Here is a 20,128-nt window from a genome sequence, read left to right on the forward strand (position 1 = left end):
CAAGATGGCAGCATTCCAAACACAAGGAAAGAATTAGTTCTCTCCCTGGTTATGTCGCTGTGAGTTTAAAATATACTTTTGCAATATATTCAGGTTAGTAGGATCCCATTTTGTTAACTTGCTTTGTTTGATTTACAATCTGTTGTTTTATCATCACATTTGCAAGCTGAACATTATGTACTGTCAGTCGCTGCTGCCTTTTAACTGGCTACACGCAGACATGTGAGCTAGCACATGGTAATCTTCAGAAAACCTCTCTTGGAGTCTGTAGCACTCCAAGACCAGAGTTGCCCTAGAGGAAGCCAACTCAGGTGGAGTCAGAAGGCTAGATTAAAAAAAAAAAAATTTATAAAGATTTTTCTGCCTTATCTGTAAGTAAACGTATTACATTAGCAATTAGGGCCTCATTTACTAAGCATTTTTTCACATAGACACAAAACAGAAGAAAAAGCAAGTTTGCTTACTGTAAACGGTGTTTCCGTAGATAGGAGGATGAATTAGCCATGCTGTCATGGGATCTGTCAATCAGGTCCAGGAGGCGGAGCTTTACAAAGCAGAGATTTAGATTTTAGCTCTCTACGGCTGCACGTGTGTTCCCGCACAGGAAAGTAACAGATTCTCCTCAGTCTGTGATTAAGCTGTCGTTCGGAAAGACAGTGACTGCCAGGGAGGAGGGTGGGTCAGCATGGCTAATTCATCCTGCTATCTATGGAAACACCGTTTACGGTAGGCAAACTTGCTTTTTCCTGTCGATAGCAGGGCTGAATTAGCCATGCTGTCATGGGAGTCCCAAGCTCCCGATCACGTTGTTTATGGTATATATGTTTGTACGTGATCATGAACCGTGTGGCATTCACCGTGTAGAAGAGGATAGAGATTGCAGGATTGCATGTCCTATCTTCGCATCAGTGGCTGCTTGTTGATCAAGGCAGTAGTGTGATGTGAAGGTATGGAGCAATGACCATGTAGCTGCCTTACAAATGTCAATGGGTTGTACATGTTTAAGGTGTGCCAAGGATGCCGCCACTGCTCTAACTTGGTGAGCTTTGAGAACAGAATGTAGCTTTAGGTTCTGTTTATCATAGCAGAACTTGATGCACTGTGCTATCCAGCTGGAGAAGGTGCGTTTAGTCATTGGTAGTCCAGGCGCTTTCGGGTCGAAAGAGACAAAGAGTTGAGAAACACGGGAGTCCGAGTTTGTTCTTTCTTTGTAATATGCTAACGCTCTTTTGCAGTCTAGCGTATGCAGTAATTTTTCCCTGTCATTTGCATGAGGTTTAGGGAAGAAGATAGGTAGTTCTATGGTCTGATTGAGATGGAATTGAGACACTACTTTTGGTAGGAAGGATGGGTGAGTTCGGAGAATCACTTTTTGGTGATGAAACAGTAAATACAGAGAATAATGGACCAAGGCCTGTAATTCACTGACTCGTCGTGCTGATGTTACTGCCACGAGGAATACCACTTTCCATGTGAGGTATTTAATGTGTGCCGGGTCCATGGGTTCAAACGGGAAAAGCATGAGCTGTTCAAGAACTATGCTGAGGTTCCATGGAACTGGAGGTTTAGAGATCGGAGGGCGAAGGTGAGTTAACCCCTTGATGAAACGAGATAGTAAGGGGTGATTGGAAATAGGAATATTGTTAAGTGGTCTGTGATATGCCGCTATGGCACTGAGATGGACCCTGATGGATGAGGTTACCAGACCGGCTGAGTACAGTGTATGTAGATAATCCATGAGTAACTCAGGTGAACAGTCTAAAGGTGGTACACCATTAGAAGTGCACCAGGTTGAGTAGCGTTTCCATTTATAGTTATAGTTTTTCCTCTTGAGAGTTTCCTGGATTCTAACAAAATGGATTGTGCCGAAGTGGAAACTCCTTGTTCTGTTAAAAGGAGCCTCTCAATCTCCATGCTGTCAAATGAAGAGATGAGTGTAGCGGGTGTAGAAGCGTTCCTTGATCTTGGAAGAGAAGATCTGGGCGATTCGGTAATTGAATGGGGTCCATGATGGACAGTCGGAGAAGGAAATTGTACCACGGTTGTCTTGGCCAGGCTGGAGTTACAAGTATCAGTTGAGCCTTGTCTGCTATGCACTTTTGAATTGTCCTTCTATGAGTGGTATGGGAGGAAAGGCATACAGGAGGCCTGTCATCCACAGAATGAGGAAGTCATCTTGGGCGATCCTGAACTGACTTGGTCTTATCAAGCAGTATTTGGGAACATTTATTTATTTTATTTTTAGATTTTTATATACCGGTGTTCCTGTATTAAAATACAGATCACATCGGTTTACATTGAAACATAAAAATTATGCCAAGAGGCGGTACATATAACAAGGTTATAGAACTTGGAAAACATGGAAAACAGATTCGAATAATAACACTGATAAACTTGCAAAGTCTCTGAGAAATCAAATCATAAAATAAGGCGTAATTGTCTAAGATAAATGTGATCTGCAAAAGGGATTGCGATGGTGAGAAAATCTTGATAGCTGGAGGTAAAAATAATCAAAGTTCTGGAAAAGCTTGGCTAAAGAGCCAGGTTTTAATTTTCTTTTTGAAGGAAGCAAAGCAGATCTCAAGGCGGATGTCTGGTGGGAGCATGTTCCATTGGACAGGTCCTGCTAAAGAAATGGTACGTTTCTGATGTAAGGATATTGTTGAAGGAACATAGAGTGTGCCTTTATAAGCTCCTCTGATAGGTCTAGTTGAAGAGTGAAAACGTAGTTGGGTGCTTAAGTGGAGTGGGGATATATTGTAAATAGATTTATGAATTGCTGTGTATACTTTATAGAGAATCCTTTGCTTAATAGGCAGCCAGTGGAGGAGTTTTAGTATGGGGGTTATGTGGTCTCTTTTATTCGTATTGGTAAGGATTCTAGCTGCAGAGTTTTGAATCATCTGGAGGGGTTTGATGGATGAGGTTGGTAGGCCAAAAAGGAGTGAGTTGCAATAGTCAATTTTTGTTAGTATAATGGCTTGTAGAACCATCCGAAAATCATTGAAGTGGAGAAGTGGTTTCAATTTTCTCAGGACAAGAAGTTTATAGAAACAGTCTTTAGTGGTGGTGCTTATAAATTTTTTGAAGTTAAGCTGATTATCTATCATGACGCCTAAATCACGTACATATGGTGAATGATTAATTATAGGAGTGGTAGAATTGAGTGGGACAGCTGGGTATATTAGATTGTTATTAACGTCATGATTGATAATTAAGATCTCTGTTTTGTTGTTGTTGAGAATGAGGCTGAGACTGGATAGAAGATGATTGATTAGTTGCAAGCAATTATTCCAGTGAATCAAGGTTTTGTGAAGGGATTCTGAGATTGGGATGATTATTTGGATGTCATCCGCGTAAATGTAGTGTGTTAGGTTTAGATTTTTAAGAAGTCGACAGAGAGGGAGAAGGTAAATGTTGAAAAGGGTTGGAGAGAGGGAGGAACCTTGAGGGACTCCTTGATTTGCTGGGACCAGGTGTGATTCTTTGTTGTTTATCTTTACCTTGAATTGTCTATTAACCAGGAAGGACTTGAACCAGCTGAGTACTGTTCCCTTAATGCCTATGTCTATCAGACCTTGTAATAAGGATGAATGGTTGACAGTGTCAAAGGCCGCAGAGAGATCTAAAAGAATAAGGAGGTGAGGTTGTTTTTTATCCATATTAGTTAGAATATTGTCGGTGAGAGAGATAAGTAGGGATTCAGTGCTTAACGATTTACGAAAACCGTACTGGGAAGGTGCGAGAATGTAGTTTTCTTCAAGGTACTCTGATAGTTGTCTATTGACTATCTTTTCCATAATTTTGGCGATCATTGGCAAATTGGCTATTGGGCGGAAGTTAGCTGGATCTGTGGCCGGAAGATTAGGTTTTTTAAGAAGAGGTTTAAGAATTGCTAGTTTAAGTTGGTCAGGAACTAGACCTTGGGAAAGAGAGCAATTAATGATATTGGCAATTGGCTTTGAAATGGTATTCCTTATAGCGATGAGGAGGTTGTTTGGAATTGTGTCTAAGGGATGAGAGGATGGTTTCATTTTCTTGAGAATATTTTCAATCTCAAGAGCTGATGTGGTTTCGAAAGTTTCTAGAGTCGTATTAGTTTGGGTGGAGTATTGGGTGGAGATGGAGTAGAAGAACTAGATGAAGAGAAAGAGACAGTCAATTTATCAATTTTTTCCTTGAAGTAATCAGCTAGTTCGGAGGCTTTGTTGAGAGCTTGATCATCTGGAATGGTAGGTGGGGATGGTTTAGTGAGGGCAGAAACGTAGGAGAAGAGTGCTTTCGAATCAAAGATGAAATGATGTATTTTTTTAGAGAAAAAATCTCTCTTTGTTTTAAGAATGTTGATCCTGTAGGCATTGAGAGTGGTTTTGTATACAGCTAATGTTGTGGGGGATGGGTTTTTTCTCCATGTGTGTTCTTTATTTCTTAGTTCTTGTTTAAGCAGCTTCAGTTCAGTGGTGAACCAGGGTTTCCTGTTGTCAGGCGAAGGTTGTACTACTTTGGTGATTGAAGGACAGGTTAGATCAGCGATTTTATTGGTGATGTTGCACCATGAAGATATGGCGGTAGAAGCGTTGGAGAGATCAAGTTGAGATAATTCATTAGAGAGATGGTTGCTGAGAAGTTCTGTGGAACAGGGTTTCCTGAATTGAATAGTGGTTTTTGGGAATGAAGTGGGAGGATGTCCTGAGAGTTTGAGTGTCGTGTTAATAATTTGATGGTCCGTCCAAGGGACAGGAAAACAAGAGGGTGAATCCGGGGGCAAGATACACTGATTAATGAAAATAAGGTCCAACGTGTGGCCTGCTTTGTGGGTTGGGCTTTTTATTATTTGTGTGAAACCCATATAGCTGAGTGATGAGAGTAGGGTAACACAGTTTGTTGTTTGTGGTGAAGCGTCGACATGTATGTTAAAGTCTCCCAATAAAATGGCAGGTTTATCTGGGTTGAAATATTTGGCGGTAAGTTCAATGACCGGGGAGGGGTCAGAGTCTATAGTTCCAGGAGGAGCATAGAATAGTCCAATTTGTAGATGCTCGGATTTAAAAACTGCAAACTCTATGTTCGATGTGATGTTTGAATATTGTAAAGTTAAACCTAGCTCTTTCTTGGATGCTAGGAAAAGACCTCCTCCCTTTCTTTTGAGTCTAGGGATGGAGAAGAAATTGTAAAGTTGAGTAGGTAGTTGGTTTAATAGAGCTATATCTGTGGGTTTAAGCCATGTTTCTGTGATTGCACAGATATCAGGGTTTACTTCTGTAAGGTAATCATTTAAGATGTGTGTTTTTTTCGAAAGCGATTGTGCGTTGAAAAGTGTTAGGGATAGAAGAGAAAGGCCCAGGAATTGTGTGATTGGTGAAATCATTATTGGAATTAGCCTTTGTTGACGGTTGTAATGTTGTGGTAGAGGTTTAGTTTGATGATTGCGTAATTTCCTGATGATTGGAATGGAGTATGAACCATGGCAAAAATGGTGATGTAAGGGGATTGGGAAACCAGTTAGCATGTTGATTGTTGATGTTAACTCATGAGTGTTGACCTCGGTTGCAAAGAGATCTATCGCAGGTGTCCCCATTGCATGAAAATGTCTTGGGCTACCTCCAAATTGAGTGTCCATTCGTGAGAACGAAAGATGCGGCTTAGCCTGTCCGCCCTTGTATTTGCTACTCCTGGCAGATAAGTTGCTTGCAGATGTATGCAATGTTGGTGAGCATGTTTGAAGATTGTCAGGGTCTCCTTGCAAAGGGGCCATGAACCGGATCCTCCTTGCTTGTTGATATAAAACATTGCCACTTGATTGTCTGTGTAGATCATGACTCTGCGGCCCTTTAAGTGATCCTGAAACACTTGTAACGCATTTTGAATTGCTCTGAGCTCTAACAGATTTATCTGCAGGGACTGCTCGGAGATTGTCCATAACCCTTGGGTTTCGTAAATCTCGAGATGTGCTCCCCATCCCTTGCAAGACGCATCTGTGGTTAAGACTGCGTTGTGAGGAGGAGGACTGAATACTGCCCCTTTTGACGGGGTGGAGTGTAGGAGCCACCAAGTTATGTCCTGTTTCGTCTCGGAAGTCAATGATAGCTTCTGTGTCAACGGTTGTAAGTGTTGTTTCCATTGACGATTTAGTCCCCATTGCAGGCGTCTCATGTGTAGCCTGGTGTTGGGTACTGTGAAGACAGCCGCCGCCATGTGGCCGAGGACTACCAAAATTTGTCTTGCCGACGGTCTTTGAGTGTTGTTCAACGAGTAGAGAAGTTGACGTAGTTGTGTTATTCTTTCTGTTGGGAGATATGCCCGATTGCGAACAGTGTCCAGGCCTGCTCCTATGAACTGTAGTTGTTGTGTTGGTTGGAGATGTGATTTCTGAAAATTGATCACTAGCCCCAATTCCTGTAAGCACTGTATCACCCGTCGGAGGTGATCAAGTAAGATCTCCGGGGTCGAGGCTATTATTAGCCAATCGTCCAGATATGGAAAGATGGTCATACCCTGTTGTCTGAGATGAGCCACCACCACAACCATGCATTTGGTGAAAACCCTGGGTGCAGCCAATAGTCCAAAGGGAAGAACCTTGTACTGGTAGTGTTGATGGCTGTAGTGAAAGCATAGGTAACGCCAAGAGGATGGATGGATTGGAATATGTGTGTACGCATCCTTCAGATCGATGGAACACATCCAGTCATTGGGTTGAATCAGAGGTAAGATTGATTTCAACGATACCATCTTGAATTTCTCTTTGGTCAGGAATTTGTTCAATTTCCGTAGATCTAATATGGGGCGAAGTCCACCCGACATTTTGGGTATGAGGAAATGGGGAATAGAACCCTGTTTTTTGGGTTTTTGGGAAAATTTGTCGAATGGCCTGCTGTTTGCGAAGCAAAGCAATCTCCTCCCCCAGTTGTGGTTGGAAGCTTTGACTTCAGAGTGGAAAAGTGAGGTAGTATGGGTTTTGTGGTAAATTGGAGTTGATAGCCATGACATACTATTTCTAAAACCCATTGATCGGTTGTTATTTTCTCCCAGGCTGCCAGGCAAGAATGAATTCTGCCAGGTGGTGCTTGATGTAGTGGTGGTGGCTGATTTATTAAAAAGACGGCGTTGATTTTACTGCAGCCGGTTGTTGTGTATGCTGTCTCTGGTTATGTGGTTTACCCCTACGTTGAGTCGTGTTGTTTTGTTGCGGCAGAGGACGCTGGTAAGATGGATACGTCTGTGTACGAAAAGATTGATAAGACCTGTAAGGCCTATGATTATAGGATTGTCTACGTGTAGATCCCACATAACAACGCGTGATCGAGTAGTGAGATTGTTACGTTAAGGATTGGACTGCTAGAGCTTCCTCCTTTAATTTCCCAACTGTTTCTTGAAACCGTTCTCCGAACAGGTTGTCTCCTGTACACGGGAGGTTCATCAGTTTCTCGTGTAAATCTTCTCTTATCATACTAGAACAGGGATGGGCAATTCTAGTCCTCGAGGGCCGCAAACCGGTCGGGTTTTCAGGATATCCCTAATGAATATGCACGAGAGAGATTTGCATGCACTCTGCCTCAGTCATATGTAAATCTTTTTCATGCATATTCATTAGGGATATCCTGAAAACCCAACCGGTTTGCAGCCCTCGAGGACTGGAATTGCCCACCCCGTACTAGAAGGTAACCATGCCATCCTACGGGCTTGCTATGGCTGTCGCAGACGCCCTAGAAGATGTTTCAAATGCCTCATATATTGATCGTAGAAGGTGTCGAGAGCACTCCTCCATATCATGAAGAGGCGGTGGTACCTGGTCAGCCGTCGAGGAAAGCATACCTTTTGTGGCTTGTATGCACTTGATGGTGCATACAATTGATGGTGCATAATGCGGGAATTCAACATTGAGTTATGATACATCTTCCTGCCAAAGTCATCTAAGCACCGGTTGTCTTTACCCAGTGGATACGAGGCATGCGATTTTGCTTTTTTGAGTCTTTGCATTGCTGACTCTATCACAATGGAAGCATGTGGTAACTGTAGTATAGAGTAAGGCGATGTTTTTCTCATACAAAATTTTATATCCGTTTTCTTGGAAACCGCTGATAGCAAATAAGGCGTTTCCCATGACTTCTGCAAGACAGAATGTGATAATTCGTGTGGTGGGAGAGATGTTGGTTCTCCAGGATCAAAAATCTTTAGGAGACCAAAGGTTTCTGACCTAGGGTCTGTCTCTTTTTGGACTTCCAGATTGAATATCGTGCCCAATTTTTCTAAAAATTTTGGGTATGTCAGGTCCTCTGGAGGAGAATATGGTTCCTGTGGTTGTTCCTGTGGATCCGATGGGAATCCAGTAGATGACAATGGAGACGTTTGTGGAGATAGAGAATCTATAGGGGTATCTTACTGTTGAATTGGTGAAATTGGTCGTTTCGTCATTAGGGATGCCGAAGGCTACACCGACGGTTCTCTAGAGGTATGTATATTGTGTTCCGGAGAACTCACAGATAGCTCGTTAGACATCTTAAAAGATGATTGAAGAGTTTCATAAAACCCTGCCAATGATTGGGATAATTGAAGAAATGCCTCTTTTGTTTGAGGAGGCATTGCTGCATGACCAGATTGTTTTGGTAGTTCACCTATTTTAGGTGATATCGTAGTAATTTTAGCAGAAGTAGCTGGTACGTCATACTTGTTCCCCATCTTGCCCTCTGTGGTCTTAACAGAAATATCTGAAGACGAAGATGCAGCAGAGGAAGTGATTTGTATTAATTGTCTACGAGATAGGGAATCTACACTTCGTGGGTGAGATGACCTAGAGGTGGAAGGGCTCACTGCCCATGTATCTCTCGTGTTCACAGCTTTTTGATGTGAGTGAAGTGATCGCCTATGGTGATGGTGTGACGATGATCCTGTATGAATTCCATCTTCCGACAGTGATCGTCTGATTCGTTTTGACTTCACTTCTGTAGAAATAGAGTCTGAAGAGGTGGAATGAGGTACAAGTGGAGACTATTGTCTTCGTTTTCCCCATGTGGTATTGAATGATGTATTTGTTTGGACTTTTGTAGTCCACTGTGCGTCGATCTGCGTGTTGTCGAATGCGCTAATCCGTTCAGCGCCATGTGCGATGTGTTTGTAAGTTGTGCGAATATACCGACTTGTGCGCAGAAGTCAGACGCCTTGTGCTCAGATGGCTCCGGCGCCGTACACAAAGTCTTCGGCGCCGTGCACGCAGCCGTCTTCGGCGTGTTATGCGCATACGCTTCCAGCGTTGTGCGCGCCAGTGTCTTGTGCGCCGATGACGATTTGGGCTCAGAAGTATTATGTGCCAATGGTGATTTGGGCGCAGAAGGTACTTCAGGGGCATAAGTTGTCGGCGCCACAGATTTAGGCGCCATTGTTTCCTGCGCCGATCGCCGAGGCTCTTTCGGTCCTCTCGGATCCGAAGGCCTATGTCGGCTCGGTAAGTCCTTACCTCCAAGCCTGGAGAGTTGAGGATCCCACGACGACGCTCTTTTCTGTGACGGAGCCGCCGTCAACGAGGGACCCGGTGAAGAATGAGCCTCCGATGGCTCGGAAAATGTAAAAAGTTCAAACACTTTGTAGGCCCGTTGTTTTTGGGCTCTTGGCGACATTCAAGCACAAAAATCACAATTTTGTAAATTATGCTCTGGTCCCAGGCATCGGTAACATCTGTCATGGCCATCCGTGAGCATTACCTTGCCACAGGCAAAGGGTTTAAACCCCGGCTTTTTTGACATTTCAATAAAAGCAAGTTTGCTTACCGTAAACTGTGTTTCCGTAGATAGCAGGATGAATTAACCATGCTGTCATGGGATCTGTCAATCAGGTCCAGGAGGCGGAGTTTGTCAAAGCAGAGTTTAGAGTTTTGCTCTCTGCGGCTGCGCGTTTGTTCCCGCACAGGAAAGTAAGGGAATCTCCTCAGTCTGTGATTAAGCTGTAGTGTAGTCGAAGACCAGGTGACTGCCAGGGAGGAGGGTGGGTCAGCATGGCTAATCCATCCTGCTATCTACAGAAACACAGTTTACGGTAAGCAAACATGCTTTTTCCCGTCGATAGCAGGGCTGAATTAGCCATGCTGTCATGGGAGTCCCAAGCTCCCGATCACGTTGTTTATGATATATATATTTGTACGTGATCTTTGACAGTGTGGCGGTCACCGTGGATAGGAGGATAGAGATTGCAGGATTGCTTGCCCTATCTTCGCATCAGTGGCTGCCTGTTGATCAAGGCAGTAGTGAGATGTGAAGGTATGAAGTGATGACCATGTAGCTGCCTTACAAATGTCTATGGGTTGCACATTCTTTAGGTGTGTCAATGAGGCTGCTACTGCTCTGACTTGGTGAGCTTTAGGCTTTGAATGTAGTTGTAGTTTCTGTTTGTCGTAACAGAATTTGATGTACTGTGCTATCCAGCTGGAGATGGTGCATTTAGCCACTGGTAATCCAGGTGCCTTTGGGTCAAAGGAGACAGTTGAGAAACACCGGAGTCCGAGTTTGTCCTTTCTTTGTAGTATGCTAAGGCTCTTTTGCAATCTAGTATGTGCAGTAGTTTTTCCCTATCATTTGCATGAGCTTTAGGGAAAAAGGTGGGTAATTCCATGGTATGATTGATATGGAATTGAGAAGCCACTTTTGGTAAGAAGGATGGGTGAGTTCAGAGAACTACCTTTTGGTGATGAAATTGCAAATATGGAGAATAATGGACCAAGGTCTGTAATTCACTAACTCTTCGTGCCGATGTTACTGCAACCAGAAATACAACTTTCCATGTGAGGTATTTAATATGTGTCGAGTCCATGGGTTCAAATAGGAAAAGCATAAGCTGTTCCAGAACCATGTTGAGGGTCCATGGAACTGGAGGCTTAGAGATCGGAGGACGAAGGTGAGTTAACCCCTTGATGAAACGAGATAGTAAGGGATGATTGGATATAGGAATATTGTTAACTGTCCTATGATATGCCCCTATGGCGCTGAGATGAACTCTGATTGATGATGTTGCTAGCCCAGCTGCATATAGTGTATGAAGATAATCAATGAGCAATTCAGGTGAGCAGTCCAATGGTGGTACACTTTTGGAAATGCACAAGGTAGAGTAACGTTTCCATTTATAGCTATAATTTTTCCTCGTTGAGAGTTTCCTGGATTCTAGCAAAATGAATTGTGCCGAAGTGGAAACTCCCTGTTCTGTTAAAAGGAGCCTCTCAATCTCCACGCTGTCAAGTGGAGAGATGAGTGTAGCAGGTGTAGAAGCATCCCTTGATCTTGGCAGAGAAGATCTTGGCGATTCGGTAACCGAATTGGATCCATGATGGATAGTCGGAGAAGGAAACTGTACCATGGTTGCCTCAGCCAGGCCGGGGCGATGAGTATCAGTTGAGTTTTGTCTGCTATGCACTTTTGAATTGTCCTTGTTATGAGTGGTATGGGAGGAAAGGCGTAGAGGAGGCCTGTCGTCCACGGAATGAGGAAGGCATCTTGAGCGATCCTGAATTGGCTTGGTCTTATCGAGCAGAATTTGGGAACTTGAGCATTGATCTCCGTTGCAAAGAGATCTATCGAAGGTGTCCCCCACTGCATGAATATCTCTTGGGCTATTTCTGTATTGAGTGCCCATTCGTGAGGATGAAAGATGCGGCTTAGCCTGTCCGCTCTTGTATTTGCCACGCCTGGTAGGTAAGTTGCTTGCAGATACATGCAATTTCTGTGAGCGTGTTCGAGGATTGTCAGGGTCTCCTTGCAAAGGGACCATGAACCGGACCCTCCTTGTTTGTTGATGTAAAACATTGCCACTTGATTGTCCGCGTATATCATGACCCTGCGGCCCTTCAGGTGGTCTTGGAACACTTGCAATGCATTCTGAATCGCTCTGAGTTCCAATAAATTTATTTGCAGGTTCTGTTCCGAGATTGTCCATAACCCTTGTGTTTCGTAAATCTCGAGGTGTGCACCCCGGCCCTTGCGAGACACATCTGTGGTTAAGACTGCGTTGTGAGGAGGGGAACTGAACAATGCTCCCTTGGACAGGGTGGAGTCCAGGAGCCACCATGTTATGTCCTTTCTCATCTCGGAGGTCAACAATAACTTCTGAGTCAATGGCTGTGAGTGTTGTTTCCATTGACGTTTCAAGCCCCATTGCAGGCGTCTCATGTGTAGCCTGGTGTTGGGAACCGTGAAAATAGCCACCGCTATGTGGCCTAGGACTACTAAAACTTGTCTCGCCGAAGGTCTCTGAGTATGGTTCAATCCAAGTAGAAGGTGACCGAAGTTTGATATTCTGTCATTTGGTAGGTATGCCTGGTTGCAAGTGGTGTCCAGGCATGCTCCTATGAATTGGAGCTGTTGTGTCGGTTGTAAGTGTGATTTCTGAAAATTGATCACCAATCCTAATTCCTGCAAGCATTGTATCACCCGATGGATGTGATCGAGTAAGATATTTGGAGCTGGGGCGATTATGAGCCAATTGTCCAGATATGGAAAAATGGTTATACCTTGTTGCCTGAGATGAGCCACCACAACAACCATGCATTTGGTGAAAACTCTGGGTGCAGCCGATAGTCCAAAAGAGAGAACTTTGTACTGGTAGTGTTGATGCTTGTAGCGGAAGCATAGGTAATGCCACGAGGATGGGTGGATTGGAATGTGTGTGTAAGCATCTTTCAGATCGATGGAACACATCCAATCGCTGGTTTGAATCAGAGGAAGGACTGATTTCAATGATACCATTTCGAATTTCTCTTTGGTGAGAAATTTGTTTAATTCCCTTAGGTCTAGTATGGGATGAAGGCCACCCGACTTCTTGGGTACGAGGAAGTATGGGGAATAAAATCCTACTGATTGGGTCCCCGGGGAAATTTGTCGAATTGCTTGTTGTTTGCGAAGCAAAGCAATTTCCTCCCCCAGTTGTGGTTGGAAACTGTGAATCTTGAGAGTGGAAAGATGAGGTAATATGGGTTTTGTGACAAACTGGAGTTGGCTGCCAGGCAAGAATGAATCCTGCCGGGTGGTACTTGATGCTGTGATAGTGCCTGGTAACTAAAAAGATGGAGTCAATTTTACTGCAGTAGTCGGCTGTTGTGCCTGCTGTCTCTGGTTACGTGCTTTACCTCTACGTTGGTTGGAGGTATTCTGTTGTGGAGCAGGACGCCGATAAGAAGGGTATGTCTGTGTATGAAAGGACTGGTAAGACCTGTAAGGTCTCCTGGCATTTGATTGCAGACGAGTAGGTCCCATATAATGATGCGTGGTGGAATAGTGAGATTGTGATGTTAATGATTGTACTGCTAGAGCTTCCTCCTTCAGTTTACCTACTGTGTCCTGGAATCATTCTCCGAACAGGTTATCTCCTGTACATGGGAGGTTTGTTAGTTTCTTGTGTAAATCTTCACGTTTCGAACTTGAGCGTAACCATGCTAGTCTTCGGGCTGCAATGGCTGTTGCAGATGCCTTGGAAGATGTTTCATATGCTTCATAGATTGACCTCAAAAGGTGTCGAGAACACTCTTCCATGTCATGAACAGGCGGAGGTATCTAATCCGCAGTCGAAGACAACATACCTTTTATAGCTTGTATGCACTCATATAGGTATTGTACCATGTAGAATTGATGGTGCATAATTTGGGCATTCAACATTGAGTTATGGTATATTTTTCTGCCAAACTCATCCAAATATTTGTTGTCTTAACTTGGTGGGTATGAGGAATGTGATTTCGTTTTCTTAAATCTTTGCATCGCCGACTCTACTACAATTGAAGCATGAAGTAATTGTAGTATAGAGTATGGTGATGTTTTCCTCATATGGAATTTTATATCCGTCTTCCTGTAAACCACTAAGATTGCGTAAGGTGTTTCACAGGATTTCTGTAAGACGGAATGCAGTAGTTCTTGTGGTGGAAGTGTTATGAACCCTCATGTAGCGGTGCTACAGGAGGCTCCTTACCTCTTCCTGGAGGCCGCTCCAAAGCCAGGGCCTCGCCTGCGAACTGTCCAGGATTTGCTCCAGGGCCTGGGAGGCCTTGATGTCCTTGGGGCCTGCCTGAGGCTGCATGTGTTTGCATGGACTTCCTGGTGTGAGCCATGCCCTTCTCCCTAGGGGCTGGCCCGCAGCACTTCTCCGTAGTTATAGGGCCAGCTAGGTGTGGGCCTGCCAAACTCCTCCCAGGGAGTCGCCGGTCTGCAGCCCTATAAAAGGACTTCAACTTCATTCTGTCTTTGCCTTGCATCAGAGTGACTTCCCTCTGGAGGCTCCTGCCTGCCAGAGCCTTGTAAGGTCTTCTGTTTTTCGTGGAGCTCCTCGTCTCGTCTGCCTTCATACCATGTCTTGATGTCTTGCCTGAGGTCCCTGACCATGTCCTGATGTTCCGTCATGATCTTCCTCGTCCTTATGTGTCTGCCTGCGATGATGTTCTTCCCTGCGTCTTCATCTGGTGCTCCTGAGCCTTCCGTTCCTGCAAAGCCGTGGTTCTCGGATGATATCGTGCCCGAGAACGGAGTGGCCTGCAGGAGGGATTTGTCCCCGTGCTCCTGAGCCTCTGTTCCCGCCAGCCATGGGGGAAGCTTCAGATGACACCGGCTTCGTCATAGGAGTTCCTCCTTGCCTGGGTCTTCCCTGCACTTGACCCACTCTCCTCGTGGTCCGTGACCAGCCTCTTAGGGCTGTGTAGGACGCGCAGTGGGACAGGGTGGTCCGCGGCTCAGTCCCGCGGGTGGGCTGAGTAGGGCGCCCTGAGAGACAGTGCCAATGTCCTCCTGCCTTATGTCTTGTCTTGTTTGGATCAAGTTCCTCGTCATGCTTGTGATGCCGTCGCATCAACCCAGTCTCGTCCAAGATGCTGTCGCATCAATCATAGTCCTGTCTACGTATCAAGGCCTCCGTATGTCCTTATCCTCAGGCCAGCCTGTTGCTCCTTGCCGATTCAGGCGGCAGGTCCGAAAGGGCTTGGAACAGTCGGAGGATCGTTCCCCTACCAGCATCATCTGTTGTTGGCTCTGGGAGCTTGCAGGCCCGGCAGAGGGTAAGACCGTGTTTAGCCATGCTGGGACACGCCGTCACCCCTCGGTTCGGCCCTGGATTCGTCTGGGGTCGGGCTGAGGCCCAAGGGCACACTAACCACCCCCGGCCTCAACAGAATGCAAGGCCCTCAGAGGCCGCTCTCAACAGGAAGAGACGTTGGTTCTCCTGGAGTATCAAAAATCTTTAGGAGACCAAGGATTTCTGATCTAGGGTCTGTCTCTTTTTGGACTTCTAGATGCAGTATTGTACCCAATTTTTCAAGAACTTTTGGGTATGTAAGGTTTCCGGAGGGGAATACGGCTCCTGAGGTTGTTCCTGCAGATCCGATGGGAATCCCATAGATGATGATGATGGGGATGTTTGCGATGAAAGAGAATCAAAAGATGTATCCTGTTTATAATTCGGTGAAGTTGGTCGGTTCACTATGGGAGATGGAGGCTCCACCGACAGTTCTCTACCAGTCTGTCTCTTATGTTCTGGAGAACTGACAGAGGCAAGATTAGACATTTTGAATGATGACTGAAGTGTTTCCTAAAATCCTGCTAAGAATTGGGACAATTGATAGAATGCCTATTTTGTACGAGGGGGCCTTATTGTATGATTATCTGGTTCTTGTGACTCACATGCTTTAGGTTGCATTGGAGTGGTTTGAGGTAAAGTACTAGATACTTTATGGTCTTTCTGTTTCTTTTCACATATTATGTCCATCAAATCCTCTGAAGCTGTAGAAGCACAACTTGTATTACCTCTCTGTGGGAGAAGGTATTTGAAGTTGGTACATGAGATGATTTAGAAGTCGAAGGGCTTACTTCCCATGTTGCACTCCTCTTTGCAGACTTTTTGTGGTGGGAGTGCCGTGAGTGCTTATGATAATAGTGTGACGACGAGTCTATATGACTTCTACGTGAAGATGGTGATCGCTTTCTACATTTTATTGTAAACTCTGTCGAAGTAGCTCTCGAAGAGAGGGAAGTACCTGAACGAGATGGGGTTATCGATGGAGGGGTGGAGTAAGACCTCTGTGAGTGTCCACGTCATCACTTTAACCCATGTTGTATTACCTGAGATGGGTGTTCCAATATTTTGTGCGCCGATTTGGACTTGTGCTCAGATCTAGACTTGTGCGCATGTTTTTGGCTCCATGCACACAAGAGTTATCGGCGCCGATGTCTCCGGTGCCTTGCGCGCAGAAGTCTTCGGCGCCGTGCGCGCAGAAGTCTTCTTCGCCGTGCGCGCAGGGTCCTTCGGCGCATTGCGCACAAGTGTCTTCGGCGCCATGTTCGCAGCAGTCTTGTGCGCCGATACTTCTTCAGGCGCGTAAGGCATCTTAGGTGCAGAAGTTTTAGGCGCCGATGGCCTTTGCCGGCTCGCCAAGTCCTTACCTCCAAGATTGGAGGACTGAGGATCCCATGATGATGCCCTCTTTTTTGAGGGAGCCGGTAAGATATCGGGGCCAGGTGACGAGTGAGCCTCCGATGGTTCCGGTAAGGCAAAAAGTTCCTGAAGCCTGTAGGCCCGTTGTTTCAGGGCTCTCAGAGACATCCTTGAACAAAATCCACAATCCTCACGATTGTGATCTGGCCCCAGGCAATGGTAACATCGGTCATGGCCATCCGTGACAGACATTACCTTGCCGCAATTACAGGGTTTAAGCCCCGATTTTGACATGTTTAATTTATTAACGCTGAGAAGAACAGCTCCGTGTGCGATCCTGCACGCGGAAAGAACAGACTGAGGAGATTCCGTTACTTTCCTGCATGGGAACACACGCGCAGCTGCAGAGAGCAAAACTCTAATCTCTGCTTTGACTAGCTCCGCCTCCCGGACCTGATTGACAGATCCCATGACAGCATGGCTAATTCAGCCTTGCTATCGACGGGAAAAATAAATGCTGAGGAGAAGTTAGCCCCGCGTGCAAACCCGCTCGCGGAAAAAACAGACTGAGGAGAATCTGTTACTTTCCTGTGCGGGAACACACTCGCAGCCGCAGAGAGCTAAAATCTAAATCTCTGCTTTGTAAAGCTCCGCCTCCCGGACCTGATTGACAGATCCCATGACAGCATGGCTAATTCAGCCCTGCTATTGACGGGAAAGCTTTAGCCTCCTAAGGGTGGTAAAATATTACAAATGTAATCAAGCTGTTAAATTCTTACCACAATGTTGATTTTTATTTCCAAGATTTCCATTTTGTGCTGCATTCATAGTCTCAAATCTGCAAGTAAAACATTTTTCAAGAGCTAAAATATGTTTCAGAGTAAACCTCAGACAAGTACTAATTAACACGGGTAGATTTTCAAAGGGTTACGTGCGTAAGATACGCACGTAACCCCCGAAAACCTAACCCTGTGTGCGTCCCGGGGCTTCAAAAAAGGGGCGGTCCTGGGGCATGGCTGGGGGTATTGCAGCGATCTGGGGTGTGGCCGGGGCGTGGCGGCGGTCCGGGGGTGGTCCGGGGCGGGGCCAAGTGCTCCAGCACAGCAGCCTGTGCCGGGGCATGGCGCGCTGGCAGCTGGCCAGCACACGCAAGTTACGCCTGCCAGAGGCAGGCGGAACTCGACAAAATAAAGTGGGGGGATTTAGGTAGGGCTGGGGGGGTGGGTTAGATAGGGGATGGGAGGGAAAGGTGGGGGGGGGAACCAAAAAAAAAGTTCCCTCCAAGGCCGCTCTGATTTCGGAGCGGTCTTGGAGGGAACCGGGAAATCCATCGGGCCTCCCCTAGGGCTCGGTGCGCGCAAGGTACACAAGTGTGCACCCCCTTGCGCGCGCTGACCCTGGATTTTATAACATGCGCGCAGCAGTGCGTGCATGTTATAAAATCGGGTGTACATTTGTGCGCACAGAGTGGCGTGCACAAATGTACCCCGCGCGCGTAACTTTTAAAATCAGCCTCCTATTTTTAAGAGAGAATTTAACTTCATTTTCCTTCCTTGTCATTCAGTCTCCATACCAAAATAAAATTGCATCAGCCTCACAACCTGCTTTAACTCAGTGAAACCTGAAATATTTTATTTATTTAAAATCTTTTCTAAACTGTTTTGCCAAACTCAAAAAGTGTAAAACAAATATTAAAAACATAAGTCCATCATATGAATCCAGTGACTTTTTCTTGCCTTGTACATCCTGTCCTCTACTTCCTTCTTGCTCATGTGGTAAAACAAGTGTCATTTAACCAACAGGACACAAACTCTAGTTCAACCCTCAGCTCCCATCAGATGGAATATGACTCATAGCTATTTCTTGAGGTTCATTTTGAAATACAGAATTTGGTGTATCCTTCAGAATAGCAATTACCACTGGACAAAAAATGCATAACATTTTTCCCTGTCCATCTTATAAGGGGAGGAGAAATTAAGCTCTAATTCAGAAATGTGTTATTCCATGCATTTCTTGTAACTGTATATTCAATTTATCAAGCAACCTACAGTGAGAGAAGAACTACTGTAACGCACCAAGAGACTGAGAAATGTTTGCTCACGATACCTGTGGTTCAGTGGTGTACAAATACTGGTGTTACATTTCCTTAGTTCCCTCAGCTATTTGAGAGGCTATAATAAAAGGGAAATGCTGCCTGTTTCTTCAATTTCGGTGTCCTGACCAGGTTACTTGGAAATGAATGGTGAACCCACCTGGCCTGGACAATAATTTCCTAGGAGGTTGAGTAGGGAGATGGAAATGCCAAGACTATGAAGTTTTATAAGTCTATGTAGATTAAACCTGAGGTTAGATGGACAAAGTGAATGTTTTCATTTCCATTGGAACAAGCATAATCTGATAATATCTCACACAGGTGAACATAATGTAACGCCAACTAATTGTTTTCTTCTTAAAAACTGCAGACGTTTCATTCAAATTAATTTTTTTCCTTACTTGTAGTCTGTCAGCTTTCCAGTTTCTAAACAGGTAATAACCATAAGAACTATTAAATAATTCTAAATAGTTTTCTTTAGATTTTCCTGAATTGTACTTCTCTCTTTTATGGGAATCTATTCAAATTTACAGCCAACACAGGAGTGCCCTGAGTGCATTTTGACACTCTTCTTTTATATTTCTTTAAAACTTGACTATGTTCTTTTTTTCTTCTAGGTATCAAGTCACTCACCATTATAGAGAGGTATGGCTATACTAAAAATTTAGAATATACAACAGGCATTCACTATGTCAGAGCATGTTTATTGTTGGTGAAAAATAATCTTTTATTTCTTAATAGTGAGCTCATGACTGCCCTTGGAAGGACATTTAAACCAGTCTTCCGACTAAGAGAAACAAAAAATAATGAGTGTCCATATGCCTAATTTTGTCACTCTTAAAGCTCACAACTGGACTAACTTTTCTGACAAAACAGAATGGGAACAGAATACCTTTCGCTAATACTCACTTAAATGCATACATATCATAAACAACATTTCTGTGCAAGACTTGAAACAGACTTGCTCTTCATGCAACTGCTCACACAGGGCCGGATTTTAATAGCTATGCCCAATTTTATAACATGCGCGTGCAGCCGCGCACATGTTATAAAATCCGGGGTCGGCACACGCAAGGGGGTGCGCACTTGTGCACCTTGCGCGCGCCAAGTCCTAGGGGAGCCCCGATGGCTTTCCCCGTTCCCTCCGAGGCTGCTCTGAAATCGGAGTGGCCTCGGAGGGAACTTTCCTTCCGCTCCCCCCCACCTTCTCCTCCCTTCCCCTATCTAACCCGCCCCCCAGGCCTACCTAAATCCCCCCACACCTTTATTTTGTTATTTACGCCTGCCTCTGGCAGGTGTAATTTGCACACGCTGGCCAGCTGGCCGGGGCACGATCCCCCAGCACAGACGCTGTGCCGGAGGCCTTGGCCCCGCCCCCGGACCGGCACCCCGCCCTTGCCCCTGCTCCCTTACCGCCCCTTTTTCAAAGCCCCGGGACATACGCGCGTCCCAGGGCTTGTGCGCGTCGCCGGGCCTATGCAAAATAGACTTGGCGCACATAGGGCTTTTAAAATCTCCCCCAAGGTGAGCAAACTGTTTCTTTAGCCCTATCATCTGCATTTGTACCTCTTCTGCTATCTCTGCCCTTTACCAGCACTGTGCAGTTCCCACAACAAGCACACAGTCTCCCCACAGAGATGATTAACATTCTCC

At 45.2% G+C, this 20,128-nt stretch overlaps 1 protein-coding gene across 1 annotated transcript in view; it reads right to left on the bottom strand.

The window, feature by feature from the left end:
- Window positions 1-20,128, bottom strand: part of TERB1 (telomere repeat binding bouquet formation protein 1) — a 643,822-nt gene that overhangs the window by 607,178 nt on the left and 16,516 nt on the right. Inside the window, exon 3 of the mRNA XM_029608198.1 lies at window positions 17,163-17,221. Within this exon, the coding sequence (XP_029464058.1) occupies window positions 17,163-17,211 (49 nt within the window). The 5' untranslated portion in view covers window positions 17,212-17,221. The remainder of the gene's footprint in view (window positions 1-17,162; window positions 17,222-20,128) is intronic.

Source organism: Rhinatrema bivittatum, chromosome 7 (genome assembly GCF_901001135.1).
Source record: "Rhinatrema bivittatum chromosome 7, aRhiBiv1.1, whole genome shotgun sequence".
In the NCBI taxonomy this organism is placed as follows: Eukaryota; Metazoa; Chordata; class Amphibia; order Gymnophiona; family Rhinatrematidae; genus Rhinatrema; species Rhinatrema bivittatum.